The 19,051-nt window shown below is 40.8% G+C and overlaps 1 protein-coding gene and 1 pseudogene across 1 annotated transcript; one reads left to right on the forward strand and one right to left on the reverse strand.

The window, feature by feature from the left end:
• The window catches only part of LOC139831478 (uncharacterized), a 176,415-nt pseudogene extending 166,607 nt beyond the window's left edge, over window positions 1-9,808 (forward strand).
• Window positions 9,809-11,846: 2,038 nt separating this feature from the next.
• On the reverse strand, window positions 11,847-15,328 carry LOC127298782 (uncharacterized). The gene is made up of 3 exons (XM_051328634.2): window positions 15,126-15,328; window positions 12,377-13,851; window positions 11,847-12,046 (listed from the first exon to the last, which is right to left on the reverse strand). Exons 1-3 carry the CDS (start codon window positions 15,326-15,328, stop codon window positions 11,847-11,849), a joined length of 1,878 nt encoding a protein of 625 aa, XP_051184594.2.
• Window positions 15,329-19,051: the final 3,723 nt, after the last annotated feature.

The following is a 19,051-nucleotide window of genomic DNA, read 5'->3' on the forward strand; positions in this document are numbered from 1 at the left end:
AAGGTTGTGGATGTGCTGTTGCCACTAGGGATAAAACATTGATGCTATGTCTAAGGATGTAGTTGTTGATTACATTACGCACCATACCTAATGCAATTGTCTGTTGCTTAGCAACTTAATACTGAATGGGGTTCGGATGATAACCTGAAGGTGGACTTTTTAGGCATAGATGCAGTTGGATGGCGGTCTATGTACTTTGTCGTAATGCCCGGATTAAATCTCACTATATTTATCATATCATGTATATGCATTGTTATGCCTTTCTCTATTTGTCAATTGCCCGACTGTAATTTGTTCACCCAACATGCTTTTATCTTATGGGAGAGACACCTCTAGTGAACTGTGGACCCCGGTCCTATTCTTTACATAGCATACAATCTACTGCAATTGTGTTTACTGTTTTCTTTGCAAACATCTTCCACTCGATACGTTTAATCCTTTGTTACAGCAAGCCGGTGAGATTGACAACCTCACTGTTTCGTTGGGACAAAGTACTTGGGTTGTGTTGTGCAGGTTCCGCGTTGGCGCCGGAATCCCTGGTGTTGCGCCGCATCACATTTCGCGACCATCAACCTTCAACGTGCTTCTTGGCTCCTACTGGTTCGATTAAACCTTGGTTTCTTTCTGAGGGAAAACTTGCTACTGTGCGCATCATACCTTCCTCTTGGGGTTCCCAACGAACGTGTGAGTTACACGCCATCAAGCTCTTTTTCTGGCGCCGTTGCCGGGGAGATCAAGACACGCTGCAAGGGGAGTCTCCACTTCTCAATCTCTTTACTTTGTTTTTGTCTTGCTTTATTTTATTTACTACTTTGTTTGCTGCACCTAAATCAAAATACAAAAAAATTAGTTGCTAGTTTTACTTTATTCACTGTCTTGCTCTCTATATCGAAAACACACAAAAAATTAGTTACTTGCATTTATTTTATCTAGTTTGTTTTATTTACTGTTGCTAAAATGAATACCCCTGAAAATACTAAATTGTGTGACTTCACAAATGCAAATAATAATGATTTCCTATGCACACCTATTGCTCCACCTGCTACTACAGCAGAATTCTTTGAAATTAAACCTGCTTTACTAAATCTTGTTATGAGAGATCAATTTTCTGGTGTTAGTTCTGATGATGCTGCTGCCCATCTCAATAATTTTGTTGAACTTTGTGAAATGCAAAAGTATAAAGATGTAGATGGTGATATTATTAAATTGAAAGTGTTTCCTTTCTCATTAAGAGGAAGAGCTAAAGATTGGTTGCTATCTTTGCCTAAGAATAGTATTGATTCATGGACTAAATGCAAGGATGCTTTTATTGGTAGATATTATCCTCCCGCTAAAATTATATCTTTGAGAAGTAGCATAATGAATTTTAAGCAATTAGATACTGAACATGTTGCTCAAGCATGGGAGAGAATGAAAACTTTGGTAAAGAATTGCCCAACCCATGGACTGACTACTTGGATGATCATCCAAACCTTCTATGCAGGACTAAATTTTTCTTCGCGGAATTTATTGGATTCAGCTGCTGGAGGTACCTTTATGTCCATCACATTGGGGGCGGCTACAAAACTTCTTGATGATATGATGATAAATTACTCTGAATGGCACACGGAAAGAGCTCCACAAGGTAAGAAGGTAAATTCTGTTGAAGAAACCTCTTCCTTGAGTGATAAGATTGATGTGATTATGTCTATGCTTGTGAATGGTAGATCTAATGTTGATCCAAATAATGTTCCTTTAGCTTCATTGGTTGCTCAAGAAGAAAATGTTGATGTGAATTTCATTAAAAATAATAATTTCAACAACAATGCTTATAGGAACAACTCTGGTAATAACTATAGGCCATATCCTTCTGCTAATGGTAATGGTTATGGTAATTCTTATGGAAATTCTTACAACAATAATAGGAGTGTACCCTCTGATCTTGAAGCTATGCTTAAAGAATTTATTAGTACACAAACTGCTTTTAACAAATCTGTTGAGGAAAAGCTTGATAAAATTGATATTATTGCTTCTAGAGTTGATAGACTTGCCTCTGATGTTAATCTTTTAAAATTGAAAGTTATGCCTAATAATGATATTGATAATAAGATTACTACTACAGCAAATGCCATCCAAGTTAGAATTAATGAGAATATAAGATTAATGGCTGAACTGCGTGCTAGGTGGGATAGAGAAGAAAATGAAAAACTAGCTAAAGAGAATAATGTAGCTAAAGTTTGGACTATTACCACCACTAGTAATGCTAATTCTCCACATGTTGCTGCACCTCCTACTATCAATGGTAATATAATTGGTGTTGGCAATGTTTCTACTCCTAGTGCAAAGCGTACAAAACTGCCTGAAATTGCTAAAGCTATTAAAGCTGCTTGTGATAAAACTGCTGAAATTTTTTCCAACCTTGGGAACAATGATCCCATTGCTGTAGCTCATAATGATTTAGATTTTGATGATTGCCACATCTCTGAAGTTATAAAGTTCTTACAAAAACTTGCTAAAAGTCCTAATGCTAGTGCTATAAATTTAGCCTTTACAAAACATATTACAAATGCTCTCATAAAAGCTAGAGAAGAGAAACTAAAACTTGAAACTTCTATTCCTAGAAAGTTAGAAGATGGTTGGGAGCCCATCATTAAAATGAAATTCAATGACTTTGAATGTAATGCTTTATGTGATCTTGGTGCAAGTATTTCTGTTATGCCTAAAAAGATTTATGATATGCTTGACTTGCCACCATTAAAGAATTGTTATTTGGATGTTAATCTTGCCGATAATGTTAAAAAGAAACCTTTGGGGAGGATTGATAATGTGCATATTACGGTTAACAATAACCTTGTCCCCGTTGATTTTGTTGTTTTGGATATCGAATGCAATGCATCTTGTCCTATTGTGTTGGGAAGACCTTTTCTTCGAACTGTTGGTGCTGTTATTGATATGAGGGAAGGTAATATTAAATATCAATTTCCTCTCAAGAAAGGTATGGAACACTTCCCTAGAAAGAGAATGAAGTTGCCTTTTGATTCTATTATTAGAACAAGTTATGATGTTAATGCTTCTACTCTCGATGTTACTTGATTTGCACTTTCTGCGCCTAGCTGAAAGGCGTTAAAGAAAAGCGCTTATGGGAGACAACCCATGTTTTTACCTACAGCAATTTTTTGTTTTGTTGAGTTTTGGAAGTTGTTTACTACTGTAGCAACCTCTCCTTATCATGTTTTTGTGCCAAGTAAAGTTTCTATGTCAAAGTTGATGTTATATTTGGGATCGCTGCGCAGAAACAGCATTGCTGTCTGTCACGAATCTGGGCACAGTTCTCTGTAGAAAATTCGAAAAAATCTGCCAATTTACGAGCGTGATCCTCAGATATGTACGCAACTTTCATTAGTTTTGAGTTTTTCCATTTGAGCAAGTCTGGTGCCAGCTTTAAATTCGTCTTTACGGACTGTTCTGTTTTTGACAGATTCTGCCTTTTATTTCGCATTGCCTCTTTTGCTATGTTGGATTCATTTCTTTGATCCATTAATGTCCAGTAGCTTTATGCAATGTCCAGAAGTGAAAATAATGATTGTGTCACCTCTGAATGTGTGAATTATCAATTGTGCACTAACCCTCTAATGAGTTTGCTTGAAGTTTGGTGTGAAGGAAGTTTTCAAGGGTCAAGAGAGGAGTATGATATACTATGATCAAGAGGAGTGAAAGCTCTAAGCTTGGGGATGACCCCGTGGTTCATCCCTGCATATTTTAAGAAGACTCAAGCGTCTAAGCTTGGGGATGCCCAAGGCATCCCCTTCTTCATCGACAACATCATCAGGTTCCTCCCCTGAAACTATATTTTTATTCAGTCACATCTTGTGTTCTTTACTTGGAGCGTCGGTTTGTTTTTGTTTTTGTTTTTGTTTGAATAAGATGGATCCTAGCATTCACTTTGTGGGAGAGAGACACGCTCCGCTGTTGCATATGGACACATGTGTCCTTAGGCTTTACTCATAATGTTCAAGGCGAAGTTTCTTCTTCGTTAAATTGTTATATGGTTGGAATTGGAAAATGCTACATGTAGTAATTCTAAAATATCTTGGATAATGTGATACTTGGCAATTGTTGTGCTCATGTTTAAGCTCTTGCATCATATACTTTGCACCCATTAATGAAGAAATACATAGAGCTTGCTAAAATTTGATTTGCATATTTGGTCTCTCTAAGGTCTAGATAATATCTAGTATTGAGTTTTGAACAACAAGGAAGACGGTGTAGAGTCTTATAATGTTTACAATATGTCTTTTATGTGAGTTTTGCTGCACCGGTTCATCCTTGAGTTTGCTTCAAATAACCTTGCTAGCCTAAACCTTGTATCGAGAGGGAATACTTCTCATGCATCCAAAATCCTTGAGCCAACTACTATGCCATTTGTGTCCACCATACCTACCTACTACATGGTATTTCTCCGCCATTCCAAAGTAAATTGCTTGAGTGCTACCTTTAAAATTCCATCATTCACCTTTGCAATATATAGCTCATGGGACAAAATAGCCTTAAAAACTATCATAGTATTGAATATGTACTTATGCACTTTATCTTTTATTAAGTTGCTTGTTGTGCGATAACCATGCTTCTGGGGAACGCCATCAACTATTGTTGAATATCATGTGAGTTGCTATGCATGTCCGTCTTGTCTGAAGGATCTATCATTTTAGTGGTTGGAGCATGCAAAATTGTTAGAGAAGAACATTGGGCCGCTAACTAAAGCCATGAATCATGGTTGAAGTTTCAGTTTTGGACATATATCCTCAATCTCATATGAGAATAATAATCATTGCTACATGCTTATGCATTTAAGAGGAGTCCATTATCTGTTGTCCATGTTGTCCCGGTATGGATGTCTAAGTTGAGAATAATCAAAAGAGAGAAATCCAAAATGCGAGCTTTCTCCTTAGACCTTTGTACAGGCGGCATGGAGGTACCCCTTTGTGACACTTGGTTGAAACATGGCATGCAAAGATCCGGTAGTCCAAGCTAAGTAGGACGAGGTGCGGACACTATTAGTATACTATGCATGAGGCTTGCAACTTGTAAGATATAATTTACATAACTCATATGCTTTATTACTACCGTTGACAAAATTGTTTCATGTTTTCAAAATAAAAGCTCTAGCACAAATACAGCAATCGATGCTTTCCTCTTTGAAGGACCTTTCTTTTACTTTTATTGTTGAGTCAGTTTACCTATCTCCTTCCACCTTAAGAAGCAAACACTTGTGTGAACTGTGCATTGATTCCTACATACTTGCATATTGCACTTGTTATATTACTTTACGTTGACAATATCCATGAGATATACATGTTATAAGTTGAAAGCAACCGCTGAAACTTAATCTTCCTTTGTGTTGCTTCAACACCTTTACTTTGATGTATTGCTTTATGAGTTAACTCTTATGCAAGACTTATTGATGCTTGTCTTGAAGTACTATTCATGAAAAGTCTTTGCTATATGATTCACTTGTTTACTCATGTCATTACCTTTGTTTTGATCGCTGCATTCATTACATATGTTTACAGATAGTATGATCAAGATTATGATGGCATGTCACTTCAGAAATTATCTTTGTTATCGTTTTACCTGCTCGGGACGAGCAGAACTAAGCTTGGGGATGCTGATACGTCTCCAACGTATCGATAATTTCTTATGTTCCATGCTACTTTATTGATGATACCTACATGTTTTATGTACATTATATGTCATATTTATGCATTTTCTGGAACTAACATATTAACAAGATGCCGAAGAGCCGATTCTTTGTTTTCTGCTGTTTTTGGTTTCAGAAATCCTAGTAAGGAAATATTCTCGGAATTGGACGAAATCTTCGCCCAGGGTCCTATTTTTGCACGGAGCTTCCAGAAGACCGAAAAGGGAAGGAAGTGGGGCCACGAGGCGCCGTCACCATAGGGCGGCGCGGCCCAGGCCCTGGCCGCGCCGACCTATGGTGTGGGGCCCTCGTGTGGCCCCCCACGTTGCCCTTCCGCCTACTTAAAGCCTCCGTCGCGAAAACCCCAGTACCGAGAGCCACGATACGGAAAACCTTCCAGAGACGCCGCCGCCGCGAATCCCATCTCGGGGGATTCAGGAGATCGCCTCCGGCACCCTGCCGGAGAGGGGATCCATCTCCCGGAGGACTCTTCATCGCCATGATCGCCTCCGGAGTGATGAGTGAGTAGTTCACCCCTGGACCATGGGTCCATAGCAGTAGCTAGATGGTCGTCTTCTCCTTGTTGTGCTTCATTGTTGGATCTTGTGAGCTGCCTAACATGATCAAGATCATCTATCTGTAATACTATATGTTGTGTTTGTCGGGATCCGATGGATAGAGAATACTATGTTATGGTGATTATCAATCTATTGTTTATGTGTTGTTTATGATCTTGCATGCTCTCCGTTATTAGTAGAGGCTCTGGCCAAGTTTTGCTCTTAACTCCAAGAGGGAGTATTTATGCTCGATAGTGGGTTCATGCCTTCATTGACACAGGACGGTGTGAGAAAGTTCTAAGGTTGTGATGTGCTATTGCCACTAGGGACAAAACATTGATTCTATGTCTAAGGATGTAGTTGTCGATTACATTACGCACCATACTTAATGCAATTGTCTGTTGCTTAGCAACTTAATACTGAATGGGGTTCGGATGATAACCTGAAGGTGGACTTTTTAGGCATAGATGCAGTTGGATGGCGGTCTATGTACTTTGTCGTAATGCCCAATTAAATCTCACTATATTTATCATATCATGTATATGCATTGTTATGCCCTTCTCTATTTGTCAATTGCCCGACTGTAATTTGTTCACCCAACATGCTTTTATCTTATGGGAGAGACACCTCTAGTGAACTGTGGACCCCGGTCCTATTCTTTACATAGCATACAATCTACTGCAATTGTGTTTTACTGTTTTCTTGCAAACAATTATCTTCCACTCGATACGCTTAATCCTTTGTTACAGCAAGCCGGTGAGATTGACAACCTCACTGTTTCGTCGGGGCAAAGTACTTTGGTTTTGTTGTGCAGATTCCACGTTGGCGCCGGAATCCCTGTTGTTGTGCCGCATCACATTTCGCCACCATCAACCTTCAACGTGCTTCTTGGCTCCTCCTGGTTCGATTCAACCTTGGTTTCTTTCTGAGGGAAAACTTGCCACTGTGCGCATCATACCTTCCTCTTGGGGTTCCCAACGGACGTTTACATCTACGCGCATCAATGAGCTAGAGCTTGTCATGGAGATGAACACAAGCTCTAACTCATCTCATGGATAAGAAACAAGAACAACCAAGAAACACGATGCAATGCATGCAAGGTTTGAGCTCTCTCCGATGATGCGATCCACTATCCTATCGAGCACAAACCTAAACCTTGCGTGTTCCTCTCGAGTCGGCAAGCTTCGTCTTCATCCTCTTCATCATTGTACATGCCACCGTCTTCTTCGATCTTGTACGCACGCCACCGTCTTCATCCATCTTCATCTTCAACATGGTCTTCGTCTCTCTTCGACACAGTCTTCGTCATTGTACTCCATCTTCTCCATCTTACAACCTTGAGTCCAGCACATAGCTATGGACTTGACCTAAGATTGATTCTCAATGCAACCGTTAGTCCGTAGGGATTGTCATCAATTACCAAAACCACACATGGGGTAAAGGACATGTTCTTACAACTGCTCCTAACGTCAAAAGTTGCCAGTGGAACAGATGGACCACAACCGCTACTTCGCTTCCGCTATGTGTTGTGTTTGTTGGTCAATAGATCAACTATTATTGTAATATTGGATCATGTAATCCCTTGTTGTAAGACGATTATGGTTTGTAATGAATGATGTGTTGTGATATCAATCTATTATGTCTTGCAAAAATAATCTTCCTGGGATTGCGATGTATGGCATAATAGGCATCTGGACTTAAAAATCCGGGTGTTGACATCTATATAGGAATTCCGAAAGTAATATCCATTCAGTATGGTGGAATCTTTACAAGCTTACTTAAAAAAACATGGAAAGGAAGATCTGGTAATTTATTTTTGACATTAAAGATATGGTCGAACATTTGCTATAATGAAGAAAACACTTGATTGTTGAATCGGTACAAATGTTAACCCTGATACAGGAACAGAAGAACAATCTAGCACTCCAGTGTGTGAAGCTGACATATGCCCCCTTACTGAATGGCCTTCCCATGCTCGCCGCTACCGCCCGCAACTACAGGATGGTACTAGTTTTTTTACATGTGTGTCCTCATTTCTTGCAATATAATACATAGTAATACAATTCTTTTGTGTATGTTTTGGGCTGTAGACGCTGACGGACCCAAGAACAAAGGACGAGATGTACTGAAAGGTTTGAAAGCAAGTAAGAAGCGTCATGCCAATGGATCTGGAAAGCTGAATATAGCATTCTATGATAAATTGGGCGGCGCAGTAAGAATGAACTACCGTTCATTCAAGGATGACGTCATTATCATAATGAAAAGAAGATTACCAATTTTTGGAGTGAGGTAGTGGTCGGACATTCACCCTGACCTCCATCAACTCATAGTTGCAGATTTGTTGGTGAGTCTATCTTTGTCTTATTTTTTGTCTATAATGAACTACTAAAGTCTATCTGTTTGTTGTACACATTACATGACAGATATGACTTGGAAGATACACTAGAAACAACAAAGAAAATTCTTAAAATTACGAAAGAGCGATACAGAGTCTGGCGAGCATCTCTAAGCAGCACTTACAAGGCAACAAAACAGATGATGCTAGAATGTCCAATATACCAGAAGATTTACAACAGGGAGATCGGGAATGGATGATTCGGTACTTTGGCACTGATCAGAAATTTAAGGTTATCCCTATGCCCACAGTTTGTGAAATGTGTACTATCATGAAATGGCTTGTCTCACTCATTTTTTTATCACTGAATGTGTAGGAACTCAACCAAAAGAACTCGAGTAACCGGAAGAAACTCAAGACAAACCATAGAACTGGGTCAAAAATCAAAATCCTACTCTCAACTGAGTTTTGAGAATGTATGAGCCTACTCACTCTGCATGATTCGCTGCTCACTTTGCTTTAATGTTTTTAGCATATAATTTTTGCACTACTTGCAGAGAAATTCGGAAAGTGGAGAAGAGTCAGACTGTATTGCTCTCTGGGAAACCACCCACTGCAAAAATGGATCATGGACTACCGAAGAGTCCAAATAAGTTTACATGAGTATACTGACTTAGAAGCTACTCTAAACTTACTTAATGTTGTTCATCGTGTATGGTTCTTCATCTGATGGGAGTGTTTTTTCGTAATTAGGAAAAAGCATGTCAAGACATTCAAAACAGAGAAACAGAAACTGGAGGTACAGTTTCAGTTGAACATAGAATCAATATTTTCCAGACTGCATATAAAAAATCGATGAAATGCAAGTCATCGCAGCCTCGTGGGTTTGGATACATGGCCAAACTGCCAACTAGGTCTAAAAGGATTAAGTTTCAGGTTGAAGAGCAAGCTTGTGCTACGGTACAGATCCAAAAGGTAAACTCTGAGCTCAGCCAGCAGGTCACAGAATTAAAACATAAGTTACAAGATGAACGTGATAGTATGGACGAGAAGATTAATTTAGAGCGTGCTCAGAGGGAACAACTTGAGGAGAGGTTAGAGGAAGAGCATGTTGAAAGGGAAAGAATGATGGAATTTGAGCGAACCTCAAGAGAGGAATTTGAGAAAAAATTGATGGAAAAGTTTCACAAAGAGTTTCAATCACAGTTTCAAGATTACGCCAAACAGATTGAAACATAGAAGACGCAAACAAATAAGATGATGATAATCATATGCTTGCAAACTCCTAAATTTTAATTGTTTACTTGCATTGCTAAAAAGGCACATCATTTTCGCAGATTGAAACACAGAAGACGCTAACAAATAAGGTGATGATAGTCATATCATTGCAAACTCGTAAGATTTAGTTGTTTACTTGCATTGCTAACAATGCACATCTTTTTCGCAGATTCCTAAGATGGCAAACCTGAAAGAAAATATTAGTTCAAACATGCAAACACCACTTGTACAGAGCCCTACTAAGAAAATAATTTATGCGCACAATACGTTACAAAATAGTTGAATGTTTAGAGCATTGGTAAGTCACAACATTGTGCAAATTGGTACTAGTACATATTGTTTTGGCTTCACTCACACTATAGCCTAGCTGCAACTAATTCTTATGTTTCACTATGTGTTGTCGCTGTGTTGACTCACAACTAATGTTTTGGTTTCACCCACACTAACACCTTGCTGCACCTACTGCTTATGTTACACCATGTGTTGTTCCTGCGTTGACTAACAACTTAAACAAACAACAGATATATGCTAGCTAGGGACCATGATAAATGTAGTGTTGCGTCAAGTCTCAGTCGCCATGACTACCTGTTTCATTCACATGTTGTGATAACTTGGCGCCACCAACAAAGGTTATGTTTAAATAGATTTTCTCCACTAACATTCTAGCCGTTGCGATAGCTATTTCGCGCCACCAAACCAAACTTTGTTGAATTAGCGAATCGAATAGAGTGGCGCAACAAATAATTTAAGTTGTCACACTTGTTTCTAGCTACTAATATTTAGGTCGTTGCGACTTACTATTTGGCTCCATCAAAATAATTTCTGTTGAAATAAAGTAGCGCCACAGAATTTTCCATTGTTGCAGTAGTTTGTCGCTTCAACTAATTTAGTCGTCGCGATAACCAAAAAATTCTTTTTTACCAAGATTGAGTTGTTTGTGGCCAATCGTTTTTTCCACGCATATAAGATTTGTTGACATAGTTTCTTGCCACAAAAATTATTTGTGTTGAAACAAAGTATGGCCACAGAATTTTCCATTCTCATAGTAGTTTGTCACTTCAACTAATTTGGCCATCGCGATAACCATAAAATTATTTTTTACCACGATTGAGTTGTTTGTGGCAAATCGCTTTTTCCACGCATATAAGGTTTGTTCGCATAGTTTGTTGCCACAAAATTGGACGATGCAAATAAATTGGCCTGTTCCAACGAAAGAGCATGTGCAACGAAACACGCACCGTTGACATAGTTGTCAGTCGCCACGGTTTGGTATTTGTTGCACTAGAGATATAGCCACACAAAAATACGGTTGCATTAGGTGAGTGCCACCACGGAAAAATGCGTGGCAATTTCCCGCATCAATGGTGGCAAAAGACCAATTTCTTTGCGATGGAACTCGTTCCATGGAAGTAGCCTAGTACCGCGTGATTAGTCGCAACGACGCCCAACAAACGGCTTTTTGATGCAACATGTACCTATTGCGACGATTTGTCACTTATTACGACGATTTAAGGCGTTGCAATCGAACGGACTTCCTGTAGTGTATATTGCCTATCAGTGGCGCACCAAGATGTGCCACTACTATCACGCCATTGGTAATAATTAGCAGTTGCACACCTCGCGGTGCACCATTGGTAAGATGCGAAGTTGTGCGCCATTGGTAACCATATGATGCGCCACTATTGAAATGATAGGGTGAGCTACTGTTTTGATGTTAGGTGCGCCACTGCTTGGACAATAAATAAATAAGAAAAAAAGCCACATGGACCTCGTTTGTCGCAAGGGCGGATTTGATTCTGTCTGAGTTGACCCACGATATTCATTACTCGGTCCCTAAAAGATACCACAATTATTACAGAACCCTAAAACATAACAAGTTCCTAAACTTTACAACTAAAACCCTACAAAAAAAGAAAAACAAAATCAAGTCCCTGTATCAACAGAGAAAGAGCAAGCCAGACGATCCTTATCCCCGCCGGATCACGCCAGATCCTTGTCGTCACCGGAGCACGTGCATGACGCTGTGGACCTTGTCGCCAACACGGAGCTCAACGATGTCGCGCTTGACGGTGGCATTTCTCTCCTCCCAGACCGCCCGCTCTCCTAGTACCTCGAGGCCTCCTCCACCAGCCTGAGCCGCCCCTCGAGCTCGCCGCGGCAGTGGCGGAGCCAGGATTGAAGCAAACCTAGGGCCAAAAACTAAGCGCAAAAGTAACTACTAAAAAAAGTCTTGTAATACCACACAAAAATTGGTAAGGTAGCAAGAATGAACATATATTTTTAGATCCATTGTTAATTCTCCAAGAACATGCATAAGAAATAACTAAAAAAATTAAAATAGTTTAATGGGATACAAAATATGGTACCAAGTAACTAGTTCTGTGCGTCCGTGCCTCCCATGACTTCATCAACAACCTCATCAACAGTAGAAGAGGAACCAATACCTCCAAGAGAGAAAGAATATTTCTTATGGAAAAGCACAACCATGAAGTGCAATAGAAAATCATTCATACAAATATGAAAACTTACCGAAACGACAAGGTAAAATTCCTCTCCGTGAGCTATATCCTTGAAAATGATATAAGATATCATCATCATTGATAGAGTGAAATACATCTCGTTCAATATAGCATACCATGTTATAATTCATCCAATCACCACCCATTTTATTCCTCAACTCAGTCTTGATAATGTTCATAGCCGAGAAAGCTCTCTCTACTGATGTCGTTGCAACGGGCAAAATCAATGCCAACTCAATAAGACGATACACCAAAGCAAAAGTAGTGTGTCTATCGGTCTGAACCATCTTCACAGCAAGATTACCAAGGTCATGACAACTTAAAAAATCCGGATCACCTCTCAGATCAGCAATGAATGTCTCAAGTTGGTTTCTAAGAACAAAAGAGATCTCATATATGGAGAAGTCATCAGCATACATCGCAGCAAGTTCAACAAGTTTGTCTTCATCAAAGTTAGCAAATGAGTTCTTTGGATCAAGACAAGCAATGCACCTCAACAACTGAGTTGATTTTTCAGCAAAGCGGTTATTCAACTCAACAATAATTTGGTCATGCACAACATTGAATATTTCATATCTAAAGCGGTGATAGTAAGTTACCATTGTACTTCCACGACCCCTGGAGCGACCTCGAGCGGGTATTGTATCATCCATGTTTGGTACTACAATTTTATATTTGACACAAAAGTCATTTGTCTCATTGAAGAGTTCATCCCAACCATTTTCTCGGATACCTTGAAGATTTTCCAATGTTACGCCAATCAAACTCACAGCACGAACAATGTTTTGATCTTTCTTTTGCAAACAATGTGACAAATCATTAGTCTTGCCCAATAATCTGATCATAAGATGCAATATGAGAACAAACTCAAAGCTCTCCATCTGAGTAATCAAGCCACCAGCTGTGGTTCTCTGTGTAAGATTTTCTGCATCATCATGAACATTCTCTAATACATGTAGAACAGATTCCCACATTGAAATGAATCTACACAAAGTTTTATGGTGTGTGCCCCACCGTGTATCCCCAGGTTTTACAAGATTCGTTGCTTGGTTTTTTCCTCTTCCTGAAAATATTTCTCCAGACTCTAGTTTGCTCACCATTGTGTCATGTTGATGTTGGGCTACTTCATCATGTCTTTTACAAGAAGCATTAACAGTATTGACAATCAAAGTGGTGTTGTTAAAAAAATCCAATATGGAGGAACAACACTTGGCCACTGCAACAACAACTAACTGCAACTGATGGGCAAAGCAATGAATGTAAAATGCATATGGATTTTCATCTAGTATTAACCTTTGCAAGCCACGAAATTTCCCTCTCATATTAGAAGCGCCATCATAACCTTGCCCTCTCAATTTGGCCATAGACAAGCCATGATCAAGAAACATACCATCCAAAGCTGCCTTTAGTGAAGCTGCTCTCGTGTCAGGAACATGATTAATCCCAATAAATCTCTCAATCACATACCCTTTCTTGTCAACATACCTACATAAGACAAATAATCATTAGTAAATAAATAACTAACTAACATGTAAAAAAACAACAAACAGGCTACAAACCTCAAAACCATAGCCATTTGCTCCTTTATAGATGCATCTCTAGATTCATCAACAAGTAAAGAAAATTTCCGGTCATCAATATCGGTGATAATAGATCGGGTGGTCTCTTCCGCGCAAGCCTTGCACAAGTCCAACTGTATCTGATGAGAAGTCGTCAAATGGTTGCCACCGGCACTTTCAAGCAAAGTCCTAGCATTTGGATTTTTTTCTTGTACCATTTCATCATTTCCAAAAAGTTCCCCTGGTTCTTTGAGCTTGGAGACTCATCATGACCACGAAAAGCAAGTGCTTGCAACATAAGAAATCTAATAACACCTAAAATAATGATAAGGCGAGCTTTGTATTGGTGTTGTTCCTTTATGGTACCACGCTCAATCACATGTGTCACTGATTGCCTTTGATTCTTGAAAGCCACATAACATTGTCTAGATTTATTATGAGCACTATCAAGTCCACCAACGTGTGCATTAAGAACACTAGGTCCATCTTTCCAATTTTTGAAGCCCACCTTAGTGAATGATTCAATGCCAAAGTTGCGTGCTTTACTTTGCTTAAAAAGAAAGCAATAGAAACAAAATGCAGCATTTTTATCAACACTATACTCTAACCAATCACCATGATTCTTGAACCAACTATCATGAAAGCTTCTAAGCCTACCGGCTTTTCCAAACGGTGTCCTCTTATATTTGTGACCAGTAGGTTGGCATGGACCTAAATTAACATACTCCCTTCTAGAAACATCTTGTATGTTAGGATCTAAATCCTCAATAGGTGTCCTAAGACCGGGATCCGAAATAATAACAATCATACCGACTCCGAGACGAGTATTTGCATTGGCAACACGAATTGCAAGGTCATCACTTCCTTGAGATGCAATGGATGGTCCACTTTGTGGAGTTGGTTCAGTTTCAGTACCATTTTTGCTTTGAGGAGTTTCTTCGCTTTGAGCAGTTTCTTCAGATTGAGGGTTCGGTGATGCATTCGCTTTTGAGATCGACGGAAAAAATCTCTTCATCTTCTGTTCCTAAACATGAAATCAATTACAAACAATTGTTAAACCATACTTATTCATTATTTATTCCAACTTCCTAAATCCTAATCCTTGTCATTTGTAAAACAAAAAAATTACCTAGTTCAATGGGTTGCCGAGAGATGAGAGATCAATCACAATTCACTAGCAGCCTCGCAGGGACCGATCACGAGTTGAGGCAGGTAGAGGCAGCCACCGCGGCCGGGCAGCACTGCAGCAAGCCAGCAATGACGGAGGCCGGAGGCGGCGGCGAGCCGGCGACGTACCTACGCGCACTGCCGCACGCAAAGCAGGGGCGTCGCGTCGGGCGGGCGGCGGCGGGTGTGCAGGCGCAGCGCTGTTTCTCGAACTGACGAAGATCTCGCGTGGGCATACCGGCGTACGCGTCTACGTACGCGAGCTGCACTCGGCCTGGGGAAACGAGGCTTCCTCGTTGAGCCAAGTTGGGCCAACGCCCCGGGCCAACTTTTTTTTCGTTATGGTAACTAGAAAATTTCCTGCGACCCGAGCCATGGCCCATGTTGCCCTGGGCCTGGCTCCGCCCCTGCGCCACGGAACTTGGCGTCGGCGATGAGTGCGCCTATGTCGAGAGCCACAAGGCGTACGTCGAGCAGGTTGTTGGGCACATCCCAATCTTGAGCAGGACAGAAGACTAGGGCGCGCAAAGGGGAGAGGACCAAGGGATGTTGGGAGCTCATCGTTGGCCTGCGCTGGAAGACATCCATCAGGCGCTTCCGCTGCGGCTAACAGCGACGCGTGCTGGCTGGAGCAGAGGCCGTGACCAAAGCTGGAGGTACTGGCGGTCTTGCTCTAGGGGGAGAGGAGCAGGGTCAGGGGAGAGGAGTATGGGGGCGATAAGCATGAGCAGGGTGAGAATTATTGGAGAGAGGGAAAGGGAGAGGGCCGCAGTGGGTGGGTGAGGTAAATTATTGGAGAGAGACAGGAGCGAGGAGAGAGAGGGCATAGGGAGACTGCAGCGTGCATATTGAATTATTGGATAGAGAGAAATAGTGGCGCACCCTACACTAGTGGCTTGTTCCATACGTATACCTAGATATACCAGTAGAGCACTATAAATAGGTGTTCCACTACTATGATAGCAGTGGCGCACCTATTTATAGTGCGCCACTAGTATATCTAGGGGTGGGGTCCCCTAGTTTTGGCAGTAGTAATGGTGCACCTCATGTATAGTCCGCCACTAGTGTCTGGGCTAGTAGTGGAGCACCTCATACTGGTATGCGACTGCTATATAGCAGTTGCGCGTCAGTATCACGGTGTGCCGCTACTACCAATCCTACGGCTAGCCCTTTTTCTAATAGTCGCTCCATAACTGGATAAGTGCGGATCAGCCATCAACTGCTCGTCCCTCATAACCACCGTAGGGATTGATAGTCATCCACTTCAATCCACTACAATTAAAGGTTCCTCATGGTCATGGATAAATTCAGTGAGTCTCCTCAGACCCCCCTTGGATAGGTAATGAAGATCAGATGTGTTGCAACCTAGGAATGTTCTGGACATGGAGGGGGAACTCCCACTTCGGGTCAATCAAAGGGAACCTTGCGAGATCTTGGGCTCAACCTTAGATTTCCATGCTCCAATGAACTAACTGATAGCTCCAAATTTCGATGCATTTTACTATGGCTTTTCCACCACCTATCTATTGGTTTCATTAGTTTTCATTGGATGTTGTGTTTCAACTAATGATAATATCGCGATCCAAGCGAAACCTTGTATTCAACTATTTATTTCAGGAAACCATCATATATGGAGGATCCAAGGACATTTATGGGCTAATTGCAACAAAATAAAGGCATTTTCTTTTCAGGGCAATTCGATCCTGGCGATGCAGAGGCTTTAACAGGCATCGGTACGGGCGGGGCTTTCCTGTACCATCCGCCCATACGGACCGGCGCCGCCTTATCAAACTCAACCTTTTCTGTGAAGGCACAAAGACGAGAAACAGAACACATCAGCCACCATTCGCACCAGAACAGAAGAGATCAGATCTGAAGAAGGAGAAGACCAACCTCGACTCCATCGAAGATCAATCTCATCAAGATCATCACCCCATCCACTACATCCCACTTGTACTGAGAGAGAGAGAGACAGATTCATACTTATAAGATTAGGGATTGAAACCTCTATTTCAACCTGGTTTGTATTTGATTTGATCTTCAACTATTGTGGCTTGCTACGGTAATATCAAGATGAACTGCATTTACTTTGCTATGATGTTGTTATGTTATTATTCTCTCACGTATGAGTAGATACCATTGGCGTGGGAGATGTAGGGGATTGGTGATATGCGATGTGCCAATTTTATTCCATCCATTTGTGAACTTATGTTTGAGATTATTTCGTATATGAGTATGAATGTTTATGTGCACCTAATGTTGTTATCTAATTTAAGGGCCTAAATAGCATGATCTCAAGAAATCATAAACATGAAGTTGTGTGCTAGTGAATCAGTGACCCCCGAGTGACAAGGCCGATATCAAAGAGGATCTAGCAATACTCGAGGAATCACAAGGAACCACCGAGCTTAAAGCTTTACTGTGGTTTAACCACCTTAATAGATGCGCTGACCATGGCTTTGGTAACAGGCAGAAGGATTATTGGAGGAACATGAAATCTACCAAGAGGAGTCTTTCTCTCTTACGGGTTGCTTGCCTTCTCAGATATAAATATGAAGAATCATATTCACTTATCACATTTATTCCACCTGGCACATTCACTATCACCATGAACCGAGTCACCCCGTGCCTACTTTTCCATCTGCAGAAACTCGTTTATTTATTATTAGTTGTTTACTTTTATGTACTTTACTTTATTGCGCTATCAATACTCCAAACTCTTATCAATCACACTCACCGCTTTCCATTTCAATTCTTGCAGTCTATTTACCTAAGACTTGTGACACCTTGGGTGCGATAGAAACACCGTTGATAAACATCCTCCTACGCTCCTTATTGGGATACGATATAAAAACTCGAAATAATACTTCCGCGAAAATATACACGAATGACCCTGTTGTTCTTGCAGGCCATCACTAACCAAACATGGACCAATAGAAAAGTACATGGCCCCATGATGTTGTGCAGAGCACGCGGTTGGGATACCCCAAGAGGAAGGTATGATGAGCATAGCAGCAGTTTTCCCTCGGTAAGAAACCAAGGTTTAATCGACCAGTAGGAGAAAGAAATCTCTTCTGAAGGTGTTGCTGGCTAACTTTGGCAGGGCGCACTACCGGTGTCACACACAACGTGGAACCTACACACAACACAACCAAAATACTTTGCCTCAACATACAGTGAGGTTGTCAATCTCACTGGTTTTTCTGAAAACAATGTATTAGACGTATACTGTTGATGCGTGCAATTAACACACGTCCGTTGGGAACCCCAAGAGGAAGGTGTGATGCAGACAGTAGCAAGTCTTCCCTCTGAAAGAAACCAAGGTTTATCGGACCAGGAGGAGCCAAGAAGCACGTTGAAGGTTGATGGCGGCGAAATGTAATGCGGCGCAACACCAGGGATTCCGGCGCCAACGTGGAACCTGCACAACACAACCAAAGTACTTTCCCCAACGTAACAGTGAGGTTGTCAATCTCACCGGCTTGCTGTGAACAAAGGATTAACCGTATTGTGTGGAAGATGATTGTTTGCGAAGAACAGTAAAGAACAAGTATTGCAGTAGATTGTATTTCAGATGTAAAGATGGACCGGGGTCCACAGTTCACTAGAGGTATCTCTCCCATAAGATAAATAGCATGTTGGGTGAACAAATTACAGTTGGGCAATTGACAAATAAAGAAGGCATAACAATGCACATACAAATATCATGATGAGTACTATGAGATTTAATCAGGGCATTACGACAAAGTACATAGACCGCCATCCAGCATGCATCTATGCCTAAAAAGTCCAATTTCAGGTTATCATCCGAACCCCTTCCGGTATTAAGTTGCAAGCAACAGACAATTGCATTAAGTATGGTGCGTAATGTAATCAATAACTACATCCTTGGACATAGCATCAATGTTTTATCCCTAGTGGCAACAGCACATCCACAACCTTAGAACTTTCATCACATC

The sequence above is a fragment of the Lolium perenne genome, chromosome 5 (genome assembly GCF_019359855.2).
Source record: "Lolium perenne isolate Kyuss_39 chromosome 5, Kyuss_2.0, whole genome shotgun sequence".
NCBI classification, from domain to species: Eukaryota; Viridiplantae; Streptophyta; class Magnoliopsida; order Poales; family Poaceae; genus Lolium; species Lolium perenne.

Coding starts and splice junctions, on each gene's coding strand:
- LOC127298782 (XM_051328634.2), bottom strand. CDS start 15,328: ATGCCCACGCGAGATCTTCGTCAGTTCGAGAAACAGCGCTGCGCCTGC. Junction 13,852..15,125: donor GCCTCTACCTGCCTCAACTC/GTGATCGGTCCC, acceptor TGTCTTATGTAG/GTATGTTGACAAGAAAGGGT. Junction 12,047..12,376: donor AATTTTACCTTGTCGTTTCG/GTAAGTTTTCAT, acceptor TTTTGCGCTTAG/TTTTTGGCCCTAGGTTTGCT.